General features: G+C 35.3%; 3 protein-coding genes and 1 long non-coding RNA gene across 5 annotated transcripts; 2 read left to right on the forward strand and 2 right to left on the reverse strand.

The window, feature by feature from the left end:
- Nucleotides 1-186: 186 nt before the first annotated feature.
- On the forward strand, nucleotides 187-6903 carry LOC145205265 (dynein regulatory complex subunit 2-like). Of its 2 annotated transcripts, XM_080077953.1 has the most exons (11): nucleotides 187-399; nucleotides 670-774; nucleotides 1398-1545; nucleotides 1928-2151; nucleotides 2715-2912; nucleotides 3209-3414; nucleotides 4056-4182; nucleotides 5063-5203; nucleotides 5494-5609; nucleotides 6074-6159; nucleotides 6721-6903. In XM_080077953.1, exons 1-11 carry the CDS (start codon nucleotides 253-255, stop codon nucleotides 6750-6752), a joined length of 1530 nt encoding a protein of 509 aa, XP_079934079.1. In that variant the 5' UTR covers nucleotides 187-252; the 3' UTR covers nucleotides 6753-6903. The 2 variants fall into 2 exon arrangements, with proteins under 2 accessions (XP_079934079.1, XP_079934087.1); XM_080077961.1 differs by lacking the exon at nucleotides 6074-6159 and having other exon boundaries at nucleotides 189-399.
- A 726-nt stretch (nucleotides 6904-7629) lies between these two features.
- On the reverse strand, nucleotides 7630-16419 carry LOC145205306 (platelet-activating factor acetylhydrolase IB subunit beta-like). The gene is made up of 11 exons (XM_080077996.1): nucleotides 16283-16419; nucleotides 16144-16222; nucleotides 15089-15163; nucleotides 14663-14866; nucleotides 12821-12917; nucleotides 12560-12631; nucleotides 12105-12207; nucleotides 11239-11338; nucleotides 10552-10680; nucleotides 9960-10218; nucleotides 7630-9368 (listed from the first exon to the last, which is right to left on the reverse strand). The coding sequence occupies exons 1-11, from the start codon at nucleotides 16312-16314 to the stop codon at nucleotides 9295-9297; spliced, it is 1224 nt and encodes a 407-aa protein (XP_079934122.1). The 5' UTR covers nucleotides 16315-16419; the 3' UTR covers nucleotides 7630-9294.
- A 515-nt stretch (nucleotides 16420-16934) lies between these two features.
- LOC145205316 (tetraspanin-18B-like) lies at nucleotides 16935-19728 on the forward strand. The gene is made up of 8 exons (XM_080078006.1): nucleotides 16935-17426; nucleotides 17492-17689; nucleotides 17955-18029; nucleotides 18101-18196; nucleotides 18695-18952; nucleotides 19103-19198; nucleotides 19461-19532; nucleotides 19612-19728. Exons 1-8 carry the CDS (start codon nucleotides 17364-17366, stop codon nucleotides 19666-19668), a joined length of 915 nt encoding a protein of 304 aa, XP_079934132.1. The 5' UTR covers nucleotides 16935-17363; the 3' UTR covers nucleotides 19669-19728.
- Nucleotides 19729-20976: 1248 nt separating this feature from the next.
- Nucleotides 20977-23817, reverse strand: LOC145205326 (uncharacterized). The gene is made up of 2 exons (XR_013853636.1): nucleotides 21373-23817; nucleotides 20977-21016 (listed from the first exon to the last, which is right to left on the reverse strand). It is a non-coding gene; the product is annotated as an uncharacterized LOC145205326 (long non-coding RNA).
- Nucleotides 23818-25600: the final 1783 nt, after the last annotated feature.

The raw sequence follows: 25600 nt of genomic DNA on the forward strand, positions 1-25600 counted from the left end.
CAGTTAATTGTTTATTTAACTTTGTTTGAAAGCGCTTAGGGCTTAATTTAAACAAAATAGTTTTGTGTGTATGTGGCAAGCTGTGCGTACTGTCATGCATGTATGCAACAACAGATAATGTTTAATTTATTACTATCAAATACATTGTAATGTTGTTAAGTTGTTAAGTTAATGATCTATTAATAATGAAGGTTTGACTTGAAGTATTGTGTTTAGATTGTTTACATTTGCAAGAAATAAATTAAAGTCAAAATGGCAAAAAAGAAATCAGGAAAGAAAAAGGGAGGCAAACTTTCCAAGATGTCCGAGGAAGAACAAATTCTCTATCTCGAACAAAAAGCTCTGGCTGAAGAGGAGATGCGGAAAAAGAAGGAAGACATGCTTCTGCAGTTTTTAAAAGTAAGGCTACAACCTGAAACATTTCCCTTTATCTCATTACAATATCACTAAATTTACTATTATTTAACCCATTCTTTCATCCACTTTGTCAAAATGTTGTTGATTTGTCAATAATGCAAAAACACTTTTTCTACAATACAAGCAAACATTTTACATAAAATGTTTTTCTGCAATACAAGTAACTTTACATAAAGAGACAAACATAAAGAGATTTTTTTGCGATATATATATATATATATATATATATATATATATCATATTCTATTACAGGATAAGTTGTCCAAAGAAGAGAAGAGTTCAAAGGTGAACATGAACAAACTAAACCAGCAGTGGAGACACATCATGCGAGAAGCAAAGTCAAAAGAACTAAGGAAGGTTTGTGTCTTATAATGTCTCTAACCTAGACAGGCAGATACCAGTTATTTTAGGCTGATACCAACAATTATCGGTAGTTTAAGTTGGCCAATAACCAATATTTAAATCTGATATTTTGTTTCATTAAAGGCCCAAATGGTAACTGTTAATCCAATGTTTTATAAACTGCGAACGTTGGGTGATTAAATGGTACAGTGGCAAAAACTATAGTCAGGGTTCCCGCAGGTATGGAAAACCTGAAAAAGTTTTGAAAAAAGCCAACTTTTACAAAAGTCCTTGAAAAAGTATGAAATTTAGCGACTGTTTTAACCTGAAAATGCCAGATAAATATAGGAATTTTAAATTACGTAACATAAAAATATTTGTTGCAAGTATGGTAAATTGGCTGCATCTACCAAAGTCTAATTCTTACTAGTTTCGCAATGGGAATTGCTCTCTGTTTTTTCAAATTATGATTTATGGAAATTTGTTTTTTTCCTTGAAAAGTTTTGGAAAAGTCATTTAAGAACGAAAATTAGGAATTTAAGAACGAAAATTTACGTGGGAAACCCTGTATATATAGTTGAAATGTCATATAGTGAAGTATAACATTTCGATGTATTTAAGAAATTTTTATTGTGTAGGACATTGAGATTTTGAGTCAGACATTTGAAAGAGTTGTTGACCGAAAGGACAGTGTCATCAAGGCACTTGCTAAAGACACAGAAGAAGCAGAAGAACAATATAACATGGCATTGAGAAGCCATCTTGGCAATGTGGATAATTTAGTTGGTACGTTGTACACCTAAACTTATTTTTTCAAACTAATTGAATTTGGAAACATTTGCTCAAAAAATGACTGATTTTGGAATGTGTTTTCAAATTTATTAAAACACTTTTATATATATAATACAAAGATCAGGTTTAAGGTCTTTATTGTATCAGTTTATTACTACAGAGTGTATGATCGTTCAATAGCTGAAATGGCAAATGTAATCCACACTTTGACACTAAAAACGGCCTGTATCTAATCAAAATCGCGACTAAAAAACATTTTTATATGGCTGCTATTTTGCATTATGGCCAAAATTGTGCACTTTTTGGCACAAATCTAAGATTGTTTTGCCAAATAGCACACCATTTCACAATTTTTTAAACTACACTTTTTTAACAGACCACCACCGAAGACGCCTTGACACACTTAAGGGTGAATATGTTGAAGAGTTAACAACAGTTAAAACAGAATTCGAGGACGAACGGCAGCTCATCAATCAATGTCACAAACATGAAATGCAACATCTCCAAGATGTGATCTTTGCAATGGAACAAAACCACCAGGAGAAAGAATCCGATGCAAGACAAGAGTTCCAGAGCATGAGGGATGAGATTAAAAATAAGGTCAATACTCCTGTTCCGCAATGACATAAGTTAAATGTAAAAGTTATGATGAAATTAAATTCATAACTGGGATTAGCCCTCAAGTGTTTATGCAGACCATTGAAGAGGCTAATTAGAGGTGTAATAATAAACTGGCCTGTCACTAAACTTTCCCATATGGCAAGGCATAGACTAACAAATTCTAAATATAAAATTTATGACTGTTTTATATAATTGCTTTTTTATGACTGTTTTAAATAATTGCCAAAAATGACAAATTAAATACACATGAAATGTTTTTTTTTTTAATACCTACAGGTGACTTTCAAAGATGTAGTTTTCATTATTTTTAACCTAAACGAAACATATTTATGATCACCCCTACCCATTTTCATTGCATAGTTTAAGCCAAATTTTGACCTTGTCTTATACATTTACCAGCTTTTAACTTATGCGTTTTATCAGTGAAGCATCAGGCAACCTGTCTTTGACCGAAAACCTATGATTTTTTAAACAATGTTTAAATTTGAATATTAAAATACAAAGTTGCCATTAGAACGAGATTCATTTGTTTTTACTCACAGAATCTCGAGGAGAAACATGCTCTTCGAATTCAACTTGAGGGCACTGTCGAGTCGCTATGGAAACAATTCCAATCTGCTTTGAAAAATTACAATGAGACGACAGAGGAAAGGAAAATTGCATTTGAGAATCTGAAATCTAAAGATGAAAAAAGTGCAAAGGAAATTGAAACACAAATGAGAAAGCTGCAGAGAATTCAGGCAAGATCTATGATGGGTTTTATCACTAAACTGTTTCGTGTAAAATGTGTTTACTTTTCTTCATTCTTCATTTGTTTACATGAAAAAGGCAGGCATTAAATACATGTACACAAGATTTCAGTTAATTTCTGTTTATGTCATATGATTTGTTTTTGTCAAAGAAAAGTCTTTACAAAAACGTCCAAAAAACTAGCATATATACTGTAAAATAAATGACAAAGAAGAACTTGTTACATTTGGTATGAAATTGATTGATCTTGGTGACCGATTTTATTTGATATATTTTGTTATTCTAGGACACAATCGGTCAACTCAAGGCGAAAATGCAACAGAACACTCGTGAATGTGAGGAGCGAAATAAACAGCTTCGAGAAGAAAGAGAGCACGTTCAGAAACATTTCCAACAACTTAAAAGTGAAATGAATCAAGCACGGGAACGGGAACGATCACAACTTACAACTCTCACACTACAAAGCAATGCAGCTATCAAGAAACTTAAACAGTAAGAAACCCTTTGTTTCAAAACTTGAGATTTAACTATTTTTTTAGGGATGTGTCAAAAAGGGAAATGTTCTGTTTGGTTCGAGCACCGCACATCTCATGTTAATGCTCGGTGCCTGGCTGAGCATGCTCGGTGTATTGTGACGTCACAAGCATTCTTAATTCGCCGCTAGTTTTGTAGCTTTTCAAAGTCCCTTACACCACCAACAGTGTGTTAACCTATACAGACCTCAGAAATGCGCTTTATTCCAACATCTGACGCATTTAATAAAACAGTAATTTTTGTTCTTGGATACCCTTTCGAACACTATTTTTATAAACAGAGAAACAGCTGTCACAAGTCAGATGTTTAACCAGATATTTTCTAATAAACCAACACCCGAAATTAACATAATCAAAATAAGTAAAGGTTGAATGTACTTTTCTATTTAATAAAGCCTCTTTTGCATATTTAAAGTGCTACAGCTTCGTAACCATGACATGTTTATATTATTTACAGTTCAGAATAAAGAAATATTTTAGTTTTGCACACTTTAACTTCATCAAGTTTAACTTATATTTGGTGGTTCTCTTTTTTATAAAATTGAAATCAGTTTGTTGCTGTAACAATGTCTTCATGACATTCTTTATTAAATTATCCAGAGTTCAAAGCAAGGGTGAACTAATTCTGCGACTTGCTGAGATGTGCAGGAAGTTGGAGACAGAAGAAGAGAAAGTTCTTCCATTTTATGCCTCATCTTTATCCCAGGAAGAGCAAGAGGATGTTGAGGTCAGTTTGGGTTTTAGTTTTAAAGTATTTGTTACATAAACCAATAAACAAGTGTAACTGATGCGGCCTCAAATATCAATGATGATGGTAATAACTAGTGATGCACCGAAGTTTCGGTTGGCCGAAACATTTCGGCCGAATCCGCTGTTTTCCAATGTTTTTTTTTATTGCATGGAATTAAGGCCTTAAATTTCATTTACGAAACATCATAAATTAACTATTTGTTGTATCTATGAAATACCAACCACGTTGTCTGCAAAATATTACAAGTTTAGTAAAGCTTCCGCATTGTGAAAGTGATTTTAGTTTGTCAAAATTGAGTTCATTCGCATCAGCAACACAAGGTTCAGTTGAAAACATCATAGAAATGGGAATGTTAGGTTCGGCCTCGTGGCCGAATATTCTGTTTCGGCCCAAACTTTTTTAGGTGGGTTCGGTGCATCACTAGTAATAACATTTGCCGAAACGTTCGATTAGTAAAACATGTCGCTATCCGAGTCTATTGGAGCTGTTATTTTTCTTATTACACTTAAAAACCAACCAAATTTAGCAGTTCCGGAAAAATATTGTTGAGAAAACTGGATTGATGTCATATGTTTTGCAGACTTTATAAACTGTAAATTATTTTAAAGTAGCACCGAAATTATGAACAAATATACAAATGACACTATTGCAATAAATATTTTGTTTTTGAAGCAAAAAAAAAAACATTACAAAACAGAGTAAGCAAAAACAAAATATTGCCGTATTTTACACAATATTTTGCCTTTTACTGAGGTTTTGCATCATGTCTGTAAACAAAGCACGGAAAAGATATATTGTCAGATGTTGCTTGTCTTTGGACCTTTGTTGTTGTATGTTGATGGTTTGTTTTTTTCAGGCTGCAGTGATGGAAACACCCAGTGAACCACTCGCTGGTATCATGCACGAATATACTTCACTGGAAAACTTCTGGAAGCGACACAACAAGGTTTTGTTGGATAAGTTGGCTCTCGACAAGGAACGACAAATTCTCACCCAGGTTTGTTGAAAAGAACATTGTTAACATATGATTTATCTTTAATGCCTTATCTAAATTTTCTCTTTTAAAGGATTGTTTTCAGGTGTAGAAAATATATTTTTCAATTTATTTTTCGTTAGAGTTTAAATATTCAGTGGCGAAATCAAACTTTTAAAGAAACTGTTAGAGGATTTTACAGCTGTTTATAATGGAAGTTATGAAACTGACAAAGCAGACGAGTTTCTTTTATTCTAATAACTGATAAAACACAAGATCTGGCTATTTCTAATGTGGGCTTTTTGTTTTCACAGGAAAACCAGCAGCTTCGGCATGTGTTGAAGCAATACTTGGACGGTATTTCAGTGAACGATGAGATTCTCTCCCAACATAATCCACTGTTTGTTGTGAATCATAAGACGAACGTCAAGTAAGTTACAAGAAATACATCCTTCTACTTATGCTTTCGGCTATAATACTGAATATTTCGGCTGTAATATATTGTTCTACTTAGTTTTCGGGTGTGATCAAAAATCAATTTTTATTTTTTTGCTTATAAGTGCTGCTGGAATGACATTTTATTGCAGTAAACCATATTTGGAGCTATGACTCCCAAGTAGTTGGCTCTATAGCTCAATTTTATATTGGTGACAATTTTGTTATCTGAAACAAATATAGCTAAAATTGGATTAAATTAGTTAATATATAGCTAAGTTACCAGTTTAAATACAAATGAGAATTAAAACTTTAGGCCACCACTACCAAACAAAACATAACATTGTTACCTTGCATTGTAATAATGCCGCTATGGCGTCCTAAATTAGTTTTAGTCAAATAATGTTCCTTTGAAAACTCTTGGCACTTGTAAATTGAACACAAACAACACTATATCAGGTTTGCTGTTCCTATCATGGACTCAAGGGTCCATCAAGTCAATAAACTGCACTTGCTTAAAGAAGGCACAAAAAAGAGTGGAGATGGTATTAATGTGTGCAAACTTGAAGTGATCATCTCTTGTTGGTTTTTGATTGAAAATTCTGTTTTTGGTTTTCGATTGTTTGTGTTGGGTTTAAGGAAAATGCAGCCACTGTTTTGGGGCTGATTTTGTGATGTTTTTTTTTTGTGAAAATTCCTTTATACAGGAAAATGAACAACCATGTTCTTCTGTACATTTTCTGTTTCTAAGTAACATTTCTCTATTATTCAACACTTGTGTAACATTTCTGTTGTATGTCGTCTTTTTATGTCAAAAAAGTCAAAAACCACAATCATTCAGAAGTATATAATCGCAAATGCTGTTGTGACAATTCTAAATCAAACTGCCGTCTCAGTTACTATGACAAACAGAAGTCATGGGTAAAGTTTTTATGACATGGATAAAATCATTCCAAATTGGGATGCGTCTTCGCGACCCCTTGAAAAGTGCTTGGCAACCCCTTTGTCCGGTCGCAAACCCCAGATTGAGAAACACTGAACTATATGAAGATCACTTTACCAAATGCTGTATTAAGGTATTTAACCACTTCAATTTGTATTTTTAGTCTCGCAATCCCAGTATTGGATCCACGGGTAAGAAGACCAGTGCAAACTGTTGTGGAGGCAGCCCATGTCGTCAAACACACTGTGTAACATGCCTCTCTGTGTGCAGATCTTCTATGGACTTGTTGATGTCTTATATAAAACTGTTTTTTTTTGAGTAAAGTAAATTTGATGTGTATGTTCAAGCTGTTGTCGTTTGTATATACACTTTAGTGCTGTTCAAGTCTATAAAATCACTGTGTTTAAATAAGACGTAAGATTTATTAAGTTAAATCACACTTACCAAAATTTGAAAAACTGCTTGTTACACCAAGGTACAGAACGATAGAACATCACATATTTTACTTTATATCTTCAATCAATCAACTTTTAAATTGTCAAGCAGGTTGGAGATTAAGTAAAAGCTTTCAATTAACTGCGAGGTTGCTTGTCTATAAGTTGTGTTTCAGAAAAAAAATAGTATCAAGCAATGTAAGATTAAGCAAAAAAATACTTTTACTAACTTAGCCCTAGGGTGGTGTTTTATCATTGTGAAGTGTCTACTGCAGGGGTCGGCAACCTTTTAGGAGACGCATGCCAATTTACTTGTTGTTTCCATGTTAATGACCTCGTGTGCCAACATTTTTCTAAATAATAGTGGTTTGGGCTAGCAGATATCAATAATAAAGACAAGCAGAGTGTTTTGTGCATGTAAGGCTGAATTTTAAGATAACAAACAGTGTATCAGGTTAATGTTTGTTACTTCAATATAAACACGAAAATCGGTTGGCGTGCCGTGAAAAACCACCTCGCATGTCAACCTTGGCACACGTGCCAGGAGTTGCCGACCCCTGGTCTACTGTATGTCAAAAAAATACAACAACTTTGTGAACTCTAAACTAAACCTCATGATAGACTGTACAAATCAACACTCAGTGCTTGACGACATGTATTTGAATGATAACAATAATCACCAGGTTTCCAAGCATAAAGATTAACAGGGGGAAACTTAAACTTTCGTGGTTTATATTTTACGAAGACAATATGTGAAATCAAAACTTTAATGAATTTAGTCAGCCAGAATTCAGCGTTTGTTACAGTGTTATATTTTTAAAGGTGAAATTCAAATGTCTTGTTTGTGTGACGTGAATTTGATGCAAGAGAAGTTGTTAGTTGCTTTAATAATTGGAAGCTCATGCACCCAAAACAAACTACAGCAAATATATTTGAATCCAACATTAAGATGCCTGTGGTCATGGGCCCCAACCCAGCATTTAGAGTAAGTTATGTGTTTTTTCAGGAAGGTATGGTTAACCTTAGCCAGAAGAGGGCCATAGTAGTGATGTAATGCTTTAAATTTCCACAGTTTTGTTACTTTTAATTTCAAACCAATTTGATGTAGGCCAACCTTCCATTAAAGCTGTCGCATGTAATTTTAGCATATAGCGTTGTAGTTGAACAATAGCACATAAGTGGTCCGTCCCCCATTACAACGTTATGAACTTGTGAAAATTGACAATAAACAAAACTCTAACAGTTGTTTCGGTTTTGGAACTTCCATGCTTTGTTGCATGACACATGTAAATGATGCAACACAAATTTAGACCGACATTCTTTGCGGAACACAGAAAAAAACGCTGCAGCAATTTAAATAGTTTAAACAAGTTAATTTATATGTACACGCAAACGCCACTAATAATAACAATTCATGCGAAAAACACCAAATTCAGATGCCAAAACGGTTGCTTGTTCAGAAAAATTTAGGTCAACACTTAATAAATCATGTAGATTGTGTAGGAATAATGATCACAAAATTGTTTCCATTTTGTTTACACTTTTACCCTAAAACATCTAAACAAAGGTATTAGCTAATTGACCGAAAATGTGTCAAGTCTTATGTTGGAGGTAAACTTATGTTTTTTATTCGAACTACATTTTTTTGAACATTTTTTTTTACCAAATCCTGCAAAACACTTAACATTTCAACAAATACCACTGAATAGTTTTCAGTCATGAAACTTGGTTTTAAATTGAAACATTGGTCGTATTGAAGATTTTAATCCTTTGATTTTGCACACAACACTTAGTAGTACCTGCAACATGTGACAATTGCCTAGCAACACAAATTCTCTGACGCAAGCAGCAAATTTGGCAGCAGAAAAAAAAATTAAGCCAGCCAATGCTGACAGCAATGCTTCTTTCTATCATGACCAACAATAGATATATTGCAGTTACGACACAAAAACGTGACATGCTTTGAGCAAGGTTATCATCCCAAGGCCACAGTTGGGGTTAATGTAACATTTCTTTAACTGGTTTCAATAACGCGTGAAAAATACCCAAATAAAATAAATTTGTAACAAATGTTTTATGCTAGTGCAAAGAAAGCTAAACAACCATCCAACAATTTTGCAAGAAAATATACGTTACCAACAGAAAATGAAAATTCTGCATTTGTTTTTGGTAGTGAGGTTAACGCTTTTACCAAATTTTTCATTATGTCTTTGCAGTGCTCATAGGGTTGCCACCATTCGTGTGATATTAAATGCTAACACATTTGTCTTTATGTGGTGCAGCCCAGTGATAGAAGCCGACCATCAACGACACTCCCACACTTTCACTAGAAGATCTACACTACCTGTGATAATGTATGGTTTGCTTTTGTGAACATCTGAAAGAAAGAAAAGGGTTTCAATTAAAAGCAACTAGAATAAGACATGATGCAAATCAGTATCAATATGTCTTTAAGTTGAATTATATTGCCAGCAGTTGAAATGCCCCAACTTCACATCTACATGCAAAATCTATTTTCAAATTGAATACAAAATCTCGTAAACATTTTTTTAAAAGATTTCATGTTTCAGTAGCCTTTGTGTTAACACAGGGGTCGGCAACCTTTTTGCACTGCGGATTGTTTTTGAAATGGAAATTTAATCGCGGACCGGTACCGGGCCGCAGGTGATTGCTGACCATTGTTTCAACTGATTCGGTCAAATATGGTCAAAAAGTGTAGTCAAACAAAATCAGCCTGCATCATTTTCCAGGAAGGAGACCAACACTTACAAATGATTAATGATTTCTGGGTTACTATTTTATTCTACACTTAAAAAAATTCATGAATTCTATGTTTTTTTAAGTTTTCCATCTTACACCAATGAAAGAATCATGATATCTTTATTACTATTGTATTCTGCGCTTACAAACGAATAATAATTTCTGAGTTTTCAGGTATTTTATTCTAGCCAACAAGTTTTGAACTTACCAAGAGCAGTGACAAAGTGTTCGTGCGCAGCGAGAGTCTTGTGGCATCGTCTGTTCTTGATGTCCCACACACGGAGGGTCTTGTCGTCGGATGATGTGAGGAGAAACTTACCCCGTGGGTGAAACACAGCTCCACGCACCCAGTTATCGTGCCCAATCAGTGTGAACATACACTGACTTGTTGAAACGTCCCAAATTCGGAGAGTTTTGTCCCGAGATCCAGAGACAATAAACGGCCCAACTTTTTCACCTTTGCGCACCTAAAAACAGTTTTTTTTTACAGTTGCATTTATGAATTTAGTGTATAACTGTGTTTAAAGATGTTTATATGCAACTATGATATTATAATTACAAAATTCATTAAAGAGACTGTAGTGAGACAAAAGCATAACTGTAACTTAACAATTGCAAATTATTTTTAATATTATTCTTTGTTTAAACATAATTTACACAATTTAAGCATTTTATCATCATGAGCAAAAAAGCTTATCTGAAAACCAGAACCAGACCAGGAAAATCTGGCCTGGGTTAAAAATCCCTGCTAGTAATAAACCATGTAATTGTAATCAGCAATGGAAGTGAAGATAGCTTACCTCAACACCAGCAGCAGCACAAATGTTTGCATGAGACGCCTCTGGAGCCCAAGAAACACACTCCACAACATGATCGTGATCTCGCAACTCAAACTTACACTCAGCTGAGGCTGTCACCCAAACTCGAACCTGTAAACCATAAAATTGGTTGCTTGGACGTTTCTAATTTAAAAACATTCAGATATGCATGTTGTGGCCATGTACCAAGTTTATGCGCAGCATAGATTTTCATGTATTTAGACATACGCACAAGCTCCCTGGCTACACTGAAGACCACTGAGAGCAACACTAGATGTGCATGCTGTGGTCACACATCAGTTTTTGTGCAGCATAGATTTTTATGTGTCTAGTCATATACACCAGCTCCCTGAGTGCATTTAGGACCACTGTTGGCAACACTAGATGTGCATACTGTGACCGCACACAAGTCATGTGCAGCTGTATTTTGGCATACACACAAGCTTTATGAGTACACTGAAGACCACTGTAAGCAAAATAGATTTTCATGTGCCTGGACATACACACACGGCACCAGGGTACACTAAAACAACATTTCATGTGCATGCTGTGGCCACACACCAGTTTATGTGCAGCATAGATAATCATGTGCACTCATAAATCAACATTTGTTGCTAAATTGTAAACTAGATCTAAATAGCTGGCCACATGTAAAAACCTCTAACTTACAGTTTGATCGTTAGAGCAACTTGCCAAAAGCGATCCATCCGAATTCGGTCGAATCATTCGAACCCATTCCTTGTGACCGAGAAATGTCTTGATACAATATCTGAAACAGAAAATGCAAATACATAAAAACTTTCCTGGTTTTGAACACTAAAACATTTTGAACACTAAAACACAAATAACTTGTGAAGCCATATAGTTAAAGAGTTCCAACATTTTGATACATGCATAGTTGTGTGTGCTTGTATTAAAATGTTAATTTTTTTGTACTTTTTTAAATAGCACATACAAATATTTTAATTTATATTCCTAATCATTCAATAGTGCATTGCCATTGCATCATTCTCTTTTCATTCAAGTTACAGCCACATATATTTGTTTACACCTGGATAACATCTGCAGCAAATAGAATAGATTGGTTTTAATTTGTGCTCGATACCACAGGCAGGAGCGACATAAAAAGCTGTTTACATCACACACACGGATAGAGTTACCTTGTTTACATTAATAACAAGAGATCAGAAAACTTTGATGCCAATAAAATCACCCTGTTAGTCCCATAAGATAAGGTTATCTTGGATATAAAGATGCCAAAACAATACGCTTCGGTGTTTTACCAACATGTAAATATGCTTTTTAATCTATACCCAATTTGATTGTTTACGTTTGTCATTAAAGTACTGATTGTAACTGATTTTTGTCCATTTTAGTACCTAATGGGAGATTTAAAACAAGCAGCAACTATCATTTTTTTTTGTTACAAATGTTTTGAAACAATTAGGCTGCATAATAAACATAAAAAATTCAACAATATTTCGATGCAGCACTTTCATGTAATTTAACTGATGTTTAGGAACATTATAACCTACCCAGTGGCTAATTCCCACAATTTAATAGTTTTGTCTCTGCTTGCCGACACAATGTGGTCGTTGTCGGGCATGAAAGATACTGACGAAACGTTGTGATCATGACCTGTATCAAAAAGATAGTGTTGAAAATATTTTAATTGTGACCATTTTTGTTTTTAAAAGTGATAACTCTGCCTAAAAAGTGTTTTCAAAAAATTAAAATAACCATGGATTAAACTTATATATATATGTGATTCAGAAGAAACAATAATATCACTGCTTTTTGCTTATTATTTGCTCTTACTGATTGCAGTATTTCAGTTTTTGATTTTTGTGTACATAACCCAACTCAAAATTTAAGTTTTGTGATTTTCAGTAGAGCACTTAGCAGCACCTTTTTATGTGAAGCACTGAAAACTTGGTGTCAAAATGCTTGTCCATTTTTTATGCAAGTTATTTTTGATATGCCAACAAACCTGTCAATGTCTTTGTGCATTCATATCCTTCGAAGTCCCAAATTTTAATGCTCAAATCGGCAGAGCAAGAAGCTGTGAAGTTAAAAACAAAAATATAAGAACACCTTTTCATAATGTTACACCAGAAAAACACACGACACAGCTACAAAAACTTGTGTGATGTGCTATGACAGCAAGGAAAAGGATAATGGCAATAAAGAACACAAAAACTTAAAAACTATTGATGGCAAAATGATAACTGGACCTTGAGTTTATGCTTACCGAGAATTTTTCCAGATGAATCAAATGAAATATCTTGTACAGAGTCTGTGTGACCCTTGAGTGTTTTCTCAAAATCTCCCGTTTCATAATCCCAAACCTGAAAGAAAAACATAAAATACTGCACAACTTTTGTAAAACGTGTACAAAAGAAATTGCATGTACGTGAGAAAATGTAAAATAATGATTTCCAAGAAGGCATGACCTATCACTGAAATGACCCAATTTTTAAACCCAATTATTGTTGGAAACACGACAAAAATCTATCAGCTTTTTCTACAGAAAAACATTTTTCAGTCTTACATTTAACTGCAAGGTATGAATGAAATATTACCAAAATGTTTATTAATACAACTTTTAACAAAACACACAGATTACTAAGTTAATCATTATAAGTCCATAATATTTTGGATAGATAATATATATATATATAAATTATCAGCTTTTATACTGCAAATATTTTTCATTCTTAGTTTAAACTGCGAGATATGTCGTCAGGTGCAAGGCAAGAATCCTATGATGCACCTTCCTCTTTAAACAAACTCATGAATTTTTTATTGGTGGGAGGGAAAGACCAACAAAATGCTGCTATGTGTGTCGCATCATACCACTGGAAGAATTTATAAGCGAGAAAGTTTAAACTCATATAGTTTGTCACCACAACCTTTTTTCAGTGATATATATATATATATATGTTAAAATACATATATGTGTGATTGTTATGTATATTTATGTACTGTTTGCAGAATATAATATTTGACAAAAACTATCACAAAAACAGAAAAAGTATAAAAATGATGCATTATTTTTAAGTATGCTTTAAAATATATATATGTATGAATTTTAATCGTAAACTTTAAATTTGGGGCTATCCAGTTGAATTTTCAAAACCAGAAAAAAATGATCAAATTTGAATAGTTTTTTTATCAAGCCCATATAGTTTGGGACACATAGCTCCACTAAATCCATATTTATATTTTAGCTTCAAGAGACCTATGATAAAACAACTCTGAACATTTAAGACCTATGCTAAAACTTTTGACCATTGGCAGGCAAACATATACATTATTATTGTTACATGCATACCTTACTTTTACAAGGTGTATTTTTGTTATGTAACTACAGCAGTATTGACCCAGAATACATAATTTACAAGTCCCCTCAGTAGACATATTGATTTAGTAATTGCATCTGAGTTACATGAGAGGCAAAACACTTTCTACAGATGGTTAAGTGGGATGTAAGTGACAGTGATCACAAATCTGTCAACCAACAGTCAAATTTATAAACCTCAAAGGTAACATCAATGACCCTACATCACTGTCACCAGATAAGACCACTTGTATATTGTCAAGCAAAATCGAGATGGATATGGCTATTTTTTATCAATTCCTTGTAAAGGTTTGCTGCCAGTGTGACTGCAGATTAACCCTAACAGTAAGATTGACTTTTCAAGGGACTTGACTTTTTAACACTAATGATTTTGATTAGTAACAATCTAGTTCATCACAATTTCATGTTTTGATGTATTGTTAATTGATACCAAACCTAAAACAGAGATCAGTTGTGCAGGGTTTAAAGATTCAGAATACATGAAATGGTTTAATCCAGTGCTTCTCAACTAATGCTTCATAAAAACTCTTTGAGTCACAGGACGTTCATTGTATATATTTAGTGAACTGAAAAAGTCACTTATAATTCATACAATATTCAACATTGAAAAAATTCATCCCAGTTATTGGTCATTCATTAGCTGTCAATTATTTTATATATGTCACATCTTGAAATTCAGTTTTGAAGAAATATATTTTAAGCCAACATGGTCGTTGTGTGCCTAAATCATACCTTAATAGTAGAATCTTCAGCAGCTGAAATCACAATACTGTAGACGGGATGAAAGATCACTCTCGTTATCGGACTTCTGTGTCCGCTGAGTGAGCATCGCTCTGGTGGACGCGGAATCCAGTCGGCTGGATCTTTACGTGGGTTTGCAAGCCCGTCTCTTGTTTCCTTCTGCAGTTCATTCAACTTTGTCTCCAAATCCATAACCTAAACATGAAACATTAAATTGATATTCATCTACACAAGTGACAGATAAGTTATGACGAACAATACATGTTTAGATCCTTTATTTTCTAAGCTTTAGCAGCATTAGCCTATTGAAAGAATGATTAACAAGAGATATAACATAACTGCAAAAAATGTACTCCTAAATTTGCAAACACTTGTTTTTGTCGTCACATATTTAAAAAGTAACAAGTATTTCAACACCTTGCGTTGAAGTCTGACAACAGAGGTCCATTTTTTCTCCATGAGTCCTTCATACTTTTTGTCTGTCTGTTCAGTCTGAAAAATAAGAAGTTAAATAATAAATATTTGTTTGAAGACCATACACTTCTCTATGTAGCCTATCATTTGTTTGTTCCTATTTGGAACTTTTAACCAAACAGTACCACATCAAGTAGTTCCATGCTTTCTCTAAGAAAATAGTAGTTATGGGATGATACCAGGTTTTGAAGCGAGTACCGATACCAAGTATAAGTACCACATGTATATATCCTCGATACCAAGTGCTGAGTACGATTACCGAGTACTTAAGCGTAGAATTGTACTTAGTTGTATATCACTGGCTAATTTATCATCCATGGCAGGGGTACAGGCGAGAACACACACATGCCGAAAAATGTAATCACCACATGATAGCGAAAAAGATACATAAACTGGCGGAACTTTTTTTCCAATTTTGTGCTATCCGAAGCAAATATTGACATAAAGTTGCCTGTATTCTTATGGTGTAAATCGGCATTCGGTACTCGCATGTTGGTATCGAAAACTGAGACAAAATATTTCGATACAGAGTACGAGTATCGATACCACTGAAATCGATCGATACCATCGAAACCGAGTCCCGGGTACTCGTCCCATCACTAGAAAATAGTTTATTGTTATAGAAAAACAAACAGTACACATGTTTTCATATCATGGCATTTTATGTGTATGTACAGCCCAGTCTGCAGAACATGGCAGTTCCCGACGAGATCTCGTGCGTGTAGGACCTACATGTCCTGCGTGCGCGCGTGCACGACCCGTAAGTTCGCGTGCAAGACCAATTTCAGCAGGCGCAAAGCAAGTAAAAGAGGTCAAGACAGGCCAGTTAAATGCCTTTGGTGCAAAATTTTCGCATGCAAACCCCAAAACTTGGCGTGCAAAAATTTTTTTCACAAAAAAAATCGCGCGTGCAGCTGCCATACTCTGCAGACTGGTGTACAGCAAGCTTATCTACATGCAGAGAAAATAAAGATTCTAAAACAAAAAAGTCAGCGTACCACATCTGCTTCTTCTCTAAAAGCCTCCAGTGATTTTGTGTATCCATTTGACTTTAGGTATTCCAATATAGCTGAATTTCTGAAAAGCAAAATAACACTTCGAATCAAGGAAAAATATTTCATGCTTTTCATGACTTACAATTCATCTCTTTGTCTAGAAGAGAGGACCATATCTGCTTGGCTGTCTTTAAACCATTACAAGATGAAATAATTCAGATAGTCAGACACATTCACAATGGCCTAGCCCTTCAAGAGCTGTTACAAATATAAGAAATAATGTATATTATTGCAGAACAACACATTATAACATAACGACACATAAAAAAACACTACAAAGTTACTTATTTAACCGACAAATAAAAACAATGCCAAGGCTACAATAAAAATAACTTTCTAAATTGGTTTAATTCGTTTGCAGAAATACAAACATAATGAAAACTTAAAAGTATGGTGTGTTAAAAATGTTTTTACTTGAAACTTTGCAATCCGAACGATTAAAGTAACGTAAATTTTAGCAGAAATTGTTCTCATACTTCTCAATGAATTTTGCGTTTACTATTTGGGCTAATTTTTTCCCCGTAATGCAAGTTTGAAAAGAAAACATTATTTTACATTTACCGACAATTGCCAACACACCAGAACAAATTTTCTGCGGGCTTGTCTCTCAAACTGACCACCAAGGGGCGGTACAGAGTCTGAGCAAACAAAAGCACCAACGGATTTTTCAAGCAAATAATTTCTTTACATTTCTTTTCACGTTTTCAGTACAATTACGAAGATTCGTTATACCACCCGTGTAAAAACGACCAAAAACGTTTTCTATATTAGCGGGTTTTATCTGGTAATATGTTCCCAAACAAATTTTTTTTCTGGTTTTAAATATTGTACGGGTATTTTAAAACATGGTTTCACTTCAATAAATAGTTTGCAAGTATTTTTTTGAAAAATGTCAACGTAAATTTAGAAAGTATTCAACAAAATTCGCTTCCCTGGCCTAAATTAGCTAGTACCAGTGTCGCCTATCACTTGTTTTACATATAGGTATTGATTTCATCACTGGGTACCAGTTCGAATAATTAAACCTGACATTGTGACGTCAATTAATTAGAACAACGAATGAAAAAGTTTCGGCATGCCGTTATGTACGCCAAACATACGCACTCCAGATTATACAGTTAAAAAAATTTGAAGCTGTCCTACAGAGGCAAATTGTTTTCAAAATGGCTGATGGCTGTTTCCATATAGTTCGAATTTTGATGTTTATATTCAACTTTCTGTTTTCGGTAAGATATATAGTTTTTAGTTAAAACAGGCCGTTTTATCTATAAATGATTCGTTAATATTGCAGTTAAGTGGAGGAACTTTGCTTGGCGTTGGAATTTGGATTTTTGTCGACGGTTCGAGTTTTCAACAAATTCTTTCTGTTTCAAATCCAGCCATAATTTCCGGCGTTTGGTTTCTGCTTTTTATTGGAGGTTTTATCTTTTTTGTCGGCGTTCTCGGCTGTTGTGGTGCCCTAAACGACAGCAAATGCCTGCTCATAACGGTACGAAATAGTCAAATTAGTGGTTATTGTGATTAAATGTTTATCGTAAGAATGTTGATGTTGTAAATGCATTAAGCCAATAAATGATAAGCTGCAAACAGTGCACAACGTTTCTCCACTAGCAAATACGGCCTATCTCTTGTCACCAGCTGCACTGATGAGACTTTGTAGGTCAAAACAGACAAACAGTGTGCACTCTCAGCAGCTAATGTTGACATTTAAACGACAAAAAATAATAATAATGCAATTTATTTTGCATTTTTAGTTCTTCTTTGTTGTACTTGTCGTTTTGATTGTGGAAACGGTGGCAGGAATTTTGGGAATTCTCTATTTTCCAAAGGCAAGTGTATTTTTTCCGCAAACGGCGAAAAGACTATGAGCTATACTCAACGACATATTTCTTCTCGGCAGATCGAAGAATTCATGAAGGAATCGATGATCAAAAGATACGGAAATTTGAATAGAAACCGAATGACAACAGATAATTGGGACGCACTGCAATCTGTCGTAAGTTAAAAACAATAGAAACCAAACCGCTTTTCATCACTTGTCAATTTATCCTAAGATATCTAGGTCATGTGACCTAACATGCTTGCTTTAAGTTGGATGAAATTTTATGATCAGTTTAAAAATTAAAATGAAGTTGTTTTGTTAGCCACTGTGAGCTCCAAAACCGTGCAATTTCAACAATTTCACGTTTTCACAGCGATTTTTACTGGACAGCTTGTTGTTTGTTTCATTTTATCCTCAGTATCCTCAACGCCTGAATGCATTATGTTCACAATGAGTTCGTCGTCAAACTGCTTGTTTTATTGCAAGTCCGTTAAATCATTTTTTTTTATATTTCTTGCTCAAGAAACACAACCGAATGAGATAGAATTAGAACCCGCAACCTTGTGAACACAATGCGTTTAGTCAACCAATCGGCCATCTTGGCAGACGTTTACGTCATTACTACCAGTTGTGCACGAGCATTGTTATTTTAACCAGCTCTATTATTTTTAGTGGGAATGTTGTGGAATAAACGGGCCGGAAGACTGGGAACAAACATTTTGGATCAACCAAGGGAACTTCAATCTTACTTTTACCGATCTCACGCCACCTAACGGCGACAATAACAGTTCATTTTCCCCGAGCAATGCCACCAGAGAGCAGTTTCTACCTGCTCCAATTCAAACTTCGTTTCCAACAGAACTAGAGCCAAGATGGATGCCAGTGGAGGAAGCCCAGTTTATCCCAACTTCATGTTGCAAACGAAAATCAGTTCCGTAAACCATTTCTAGTTCATTTTCCTTTTAAAATGTTGTTTATATGAAGTAAAACTTTTTCTACATTTAAATTGTCGTACAAAACTATTGTGATACGATTAGCCACTCATTCACACCTTCCCATAACCTATTTTTGCCTTTTTAGTTAATTGGGGCCTCAGCCAACGTTTTAAATCTTACCAACTGTATGATGTGGACACCAAAGTCGCCAGGAATGTACAAAGAATATCTTCATACCAAGGTGCCCCGCGGTGCCGGTCCGCGAGAAATTCGTTACCGGGCCGTAGATTTTAGACTAATTGATTTGAAATATTGTCTCTGTGCATACCGGGAAAAACAAACTTGTTTAAGCGTTTTTATTACTAAATATTTGTAGTTTTTTAAAGGCAGGTCCGCCATAAAATTTCAGTTTCAAAAACGGTCCGCAGTGCAAAATGATTTAGAGAGCATAATTTGGTACCCCTGATTTAGATTGCATAATTTGGTACAAAACTTATTTTTAGGGGTGCAAACACAAGGTGGCAGTATACTTCTGGCTGTTGGGGATTATAATCGTTTGTGTGTTTGTTGTAGAGGTACGTTTAATAAAAATAAATAAGTAAATAAAATTGTATGCAATGATTGATCAATTTGCAAATTGAATCTTTTCTGCAGATGTTCGGTTTGGTTCTCTCGTGTTGTTTGTATCAAGGAATCGGATCAGAGGGTTGACCATTATTACAAATTGTAACCGACGATTTTCGACAAATAAAAACGCTCTTTTACTTTGAATTTTGTACTTTCCACTTAATAGCCTATTGCTGGGATATCCTTTGCCTTTTTTCGCTAACTTGGAGAGTCACAAGAGACAATTATACAAAACATACTTACACCTGCCAGCAATCTTATATAAGTTCCAATCGAGTATTCACAAGTGCATAACTACATGTACTGAATCCTAGCAGAACTACACCAGGCCTATTGAACGCGTTGTAGCGAAAAAGCCGGTCGCCAAGCAATGGTAAAAATCTAGCCTGCGGTGAGATTCGAATCCACGACTATTGCCTTTACTGTGAATTTAACTGCATCAACTAGCTAATTTAGTTGTTTTGATCCGATGGAATAGAAACAAATGTATGTTACAGGAACAGGAACCCCAAACAAACCAGTAAGAAGGCAACCTGTAATATGTTTTTAAGCGCCTCAACAAAGATTATTGATTTTAGAGCAACTACCGAAAAATCTGGAAGGACTGAGATACAACAGTAGGGCGTGTAAAAAATGATGAATTACAGGGTGTCGCGCAGCGCACAGTCAAAATTCTTTTGCGGATTTCTTAATGCCATGTAAATAATAATCGATGGAATTAAAATTAAACAAAAGGCTATTTTAACCGGTTTAAACGCCGCGAACCGGTTCGGATCGGGTAAATTGCCCGAACCGCAACAAAACCCAATAAGTAGTGAACCCAAACCGAACCTGAACCCATATAACAAGCGATTCGACTCATGATCGTTAGTTTCGAAAAAGATCCTTAACACTAGTAAAAAAAAAATCTTTGCTGAAGGGCGTGCGCATCCAAGCATGACAAAACAACCGCACGTAGAATTCCTGTTTTTTTCTTCGTCGAGTTTCACATTTTTGTTGTTGCACATTTACAGGAACTGTGTGGTGTGGCATAATGTATTGGTAAGAAAGGAAATTGACAGTCATTGCTGATATAATGTGGGCAGAGAAAGTGTTCGAAATGTTCAAGGCAATTTTAGACCGACTTGCTTAAAATCAACTAGAATTAGCTATGCATTAAAGGTTAGGTAAATATATGGTTTTGTACATGGTACAAACTGTGAAATTGATCGATCTGACATTCTTTTTGGATTCAATGAATGTATTTAAATTTACACACACTCATAAAGCAATACACTAAAATAAAATGAAAATGATTTTGTTGTTTATCAGCAGTGTACTGTTTCAGTCCACTTTAAATAGCAAAGGATTGTCGCTAAATTAAAAAAACAAACAAGAACAGTATATACAGTGGACCAGAGAGAAGCCAGCGCCCAATCGCTTTACGCTAAAACTAAAAAAGATACGGTATTCAAATTTTGACACAATATTCTACGCTTTTAGAGCGTTTCAGCGCACAAACTTTCGAAAAAAAAATATTTTCCAGTTATTAATACGCGTATGTTAAAATTAATATTCAGCGATATGAACGTCATAACGCCAGGGGTACTTCATAAAATGTCTTGCAAAGTCTTCTCCTAAGCATATGCTTCAAAATAAGCCCAAACACAATGATCTAGCAACGGGGAGTCAAGTCGAATTATTAATAATAATATGCCATATTCACCCCCAACAATATCCGATGTGCGCTGGCCCTAAAATTTAACGCAGTTCATTGAAATTTACAAATGTTGTTCTCTACATTCATACCTTTAAAATGAGCCATCACTCGAGCTTCTAGCAACAAGTTAACTGTACCAAATTTGCGATTGATAATTCATTAATAATGTCCGAAATTAACCCAAAAAGTATGCGATGTGCGCTGGCCCTAAACTTTATCGCAACTCCATGAAATTTACAAATGTTGTTCTCTACATTCATACCTTTAAAATGAGCCATCACTCGAGCTTCTAGCAAAAGGGAGTCAGCACGAAAACACTATCGAAAATTCATAACCGACATCCCAAAACCGATAAAATTCCACCCAAATAATATTCAATGTGCGCTGGCCCTAAACTTTATCGCAACTCCATGAAATTTACAAATGTTGTTCTCTACATTCATACCTTTAAAATGAGCCATCACTCGAGCTTCTAGCAACAAGTTAACTGTACCAAATTTGCGATTGATAATTCATAAATAATGTCCGAAATTAACCCAAAAAGTATGCGATGTGCGCTGGCCCTAAACTTTATCGCAACTCCATGAAATTTACAAATGTTGTTCTCTACATTCATACCTTTAAAATGAGCCATCACTCGAGCTTCTAGCAAAAGGGAGTCAGCACGAAAACACTATCGAAAATTCATAACCGACATCCCAAAACCGATAAAATTCCACCCAAACAATATTCAATGTGCGCTGGCCCTAAACTTTATCGCAACTCCATGAAATTTACAAATGTTGTTCTCTACATTCATACCTTTAAAATGAGCCATCACTCGAGCTTCTAGCAAAAGGGAGTCAGCACGAAAACACTATCGAAAATTCATAACCGACATCCCAAAATCGATAAAATTCCACCCAAACAATATTCAATGTGCGCTGGCCCTAAACTTTATCGCAACTCCATGAAATGTACAAATGTTGTTCTCTGCATTCATACCTTTAAAATGAGCCATCACTCGAGCTTCTAGCAACAAGTTAACTGTACCAAATTTGCGATTGATAATTCATAAATAATGTCCGAAATTAACCCAAAAAGTATGCGATGTGCGCTGGCCCTAAACTTTATCGCAACTCCATGAAATTTACAAATGTTGTTCTCTACATTCATACCTTTAAAATGAGCCATCACTCGAGCTTCTAGCAAAAGGGAGTCAGCACGAAAACACTATCGAAAATTCATAACCGACATCCCAAAACCGATAAAATTCCACCCAAACAATATTCAATGTGCGCTGGCCCTAAACTTTATCGCAACTCCATGAAATTTACAAATGTTGTTCTCTACATTCATACCTTTAAAATGAGCCATCACTCGAGCTTCTAGCAACAAGTTAACTGTACCAAATTTGCGATTGATAATTCATAAATAATGTCCGAAATTAACCCAAAAAGTATGCGATGTGCGCTGGCCCTAAACTTTATCGCAACTCCATGAAATTTACAAATGTTGTTCTCTACATTCATACCTTTAAAATGAGCCATCACTCGAGCTTCTAGCAAAAGGGAGTCAGCACGAAAACACTATCGAAAATTCATAACCGACATCCCAAAACCGATAAAATTCCACCCAAATAATATTCAATGTGCGCTGGCCCTAAACTTTATCGCAACTCCATGAAATTTACAAATGTTGTTCTCTACATTCATACCTTTAAAATGAGCCATCACTCGAGCTTCTAGCAACAAGTTAACTGTACCAAATTTGCGATTGATAATTCATAAATAATGTCCGAAATTAACCCAAAAAGTATGCGATGTGCGCTGGCCCTAAACTTTATCGCAACTCCATGAAATTTACAAATGTTGTTCTCTACATTCATACCTTTAAAATGAGCCATCACTCGAGCTTCTAGCAAAAGGGAGTCAGCACGAAAACACTATCGAAAATTCATAACCGACATCCCAAAACCGATAAAATTCCACCCAAACAATATTCAATGTGCGCTGGCCCTAAACTTTATCGCAACTCCATGAAATTTACAAATGTTGTTCTCTACATTCATACCTTTAAAATGAGCCATCACTCGAGCTTCTAGCAAAAGGGAGTCAGCACGAAAACACTATCGAAAATTCATAACCGACATCCCAAAACCGATAAAATTCCACCCAAACAATATTCAATGTGCGCTGGCCCTAAACTTTATCGCAACTCCATGAAATTTACAAATGTTGTTCTCTACATTCATACCTTTAAAATGAGCCATCACTCGAGCTTCTAGCAACAAGTTAACTGTACCAAATTTGCGATTGATAATTCATAAATAATGTCCGAAATTAACCCAAAAAGTATGCGATGTGCGCTGGCCCTAAACTTTATCGCAACTCCATGAAATTTACAAATGTTGTTCTCTACATTCATACCTTTAAAATGAGCCATCACTCGAGCTTCTAGCAAAAGGGAGTCAGCACGAAAACACTATCGAAAATTCATAACCGACATCCCAAAACCGATAAAATTCCACCCAAATAATATTCAATGTGCGCTGGCCCTAAACTTTATCGCAACTCCATGAAATTTACAAATGTTGTTCTCTACATTCATACCTTTAAAATGAGCCATCACTCGAGCTTCTAGCAACAAGTTAACTGTACCAAATTTGCGATTGATAATTCATAAATAATGTCCGAAATTAACCCAAAAAGTATGCGATGTGCGCTGGCCCTAAACTTTATCGCAACTCCATGAAATTTACAAATGTTGTTCTCTACATTCATACCTTTAAAATGAGCCATCACTCGAGCTTCTAGCAAAAGGGAGTCAGCACGAAAACACTATCGAAAATTCATAACCGACATCCCAAAACCGATGAATATTCAAACTTCGTCTGTTAGTTTCCCTCTTTTATCCTGAGGTACTTACGACTCTCGCCGGAATCAGATCGATGATTACCTCCAGGTTTCTGGAGAACGACTGATTCAACTCGGGAAGGCCAGACTTTTGTGAGTCATTATATTAATTTTCCAAATCTTTTCAAATGAAATGAAATCCGAAAATATTAATTTGTGTTAGTAGGTTCAATTAAAAAATTACAATGTAAAATGCACAGCAAATTTGTCAAAGCATTTTGATGAGTTTCTTAGCAATTACCACACAACCAGGAAACGTTTTTCTTAGCCACGTTTTTAGGAACCCCGACCTTGACACAACCTGGATGATACCACTCTTTGCATCTACTACACTCTATGCTGTACTCCTTGATGTAAGCTAAACGACATGTGCAAAATACAGGAATCTGAAGACTCTCTCTGTTGTACTCTGAAACACTTTTCTTTTTAACTAAGTCTTTCTTCTGTACCGTTGTCTTTTGAAGCCATCGTGATATCACTTTTCGTAAACTTTTCTCGTCGATTTGCACGTTTTCTGGAGGAATTCCAAAACACAAAGCGGCTGCAAACATTATTGAAAAAGGACCGCAATTTCCAGAATCTTCCGATTGTTTTGTAACACCAGGAAAAATACATGTTAGCTCCTTGTGTTCACAAGAAACAAGTTTAGATAAAATGAACTGATCGTAATCGCTATACTCCGCTTTAGGGGCACTGTCATAAACAACAATCGTTTGTTTGTTTGGTGAAAAAATATTGGATACAGTTACCCAGTGATTTCCGTGTACATTAACAATTTGCACAAAATTTTTTGTGGGTGTATATACCGGGTTTCTTTTCGCGAACTTGGAGAAAGCCAAACAACTTTGTAAACCCATAACATTCGGAAACTGCTGTGCCAACATGTGCATTGCCGAGTCAATGTGCGCATCGCCTAACCATTCATCTGCTTGCAGCAAATCCGAATAATCTTGAGAACTCATTGAAAAATCTGGTATAAACTTGTCAGCACAGCAGCGTCTCGCCAAACAGTCTTTCGGCATGCGACAGCTACAACTATCCTGCTTTTTGTCTAAAACTTGCTTTCTTTTACTCGTACAACCCCGAAGGTCGTTTACAGGGGCCTGCATGTACTTGCCTGCATTTTTATTTGGAGTCGCTACTCTTGTTCGCTTGCTCCACTTTTCCGCAGGCTCCGACGACTCTGTTTTTGTTCTCTTGCGTTTTGCTCCAACTCTGACCCCATCTTTATACTGTCTAACAAGTCCAAGATGCGTATCTGCATAAAGCTGTGCAAACTCATGTAGGCCCTTGAACCTTCTTCCCTGGCACCTGGTTCTTTTCAACTCTTGCTGACTCTTTTCCATAATACCCTGCGTTCTATTGTCTTTCGTAAAGTTTTGCTCGACTCTGTTTTGCACCTTTACAAACATGTCAGAATAAT

The sequence above is a fragment of the Phallusia mammillata genome, chromosome 1 (genome assembly GCF_965637545.1).
Source record: "Phallusia mammillata chromosome 1, kaPhaMamm4.hap1.1, whole genome shotgun sequence".
Taxonomy (NCBI): Eukaryota; Metazoa; Chordata; class Ascidiacea; order Phlebobranchia; family Ascidiidae; genus Phallusia; species Phallusia mammillata.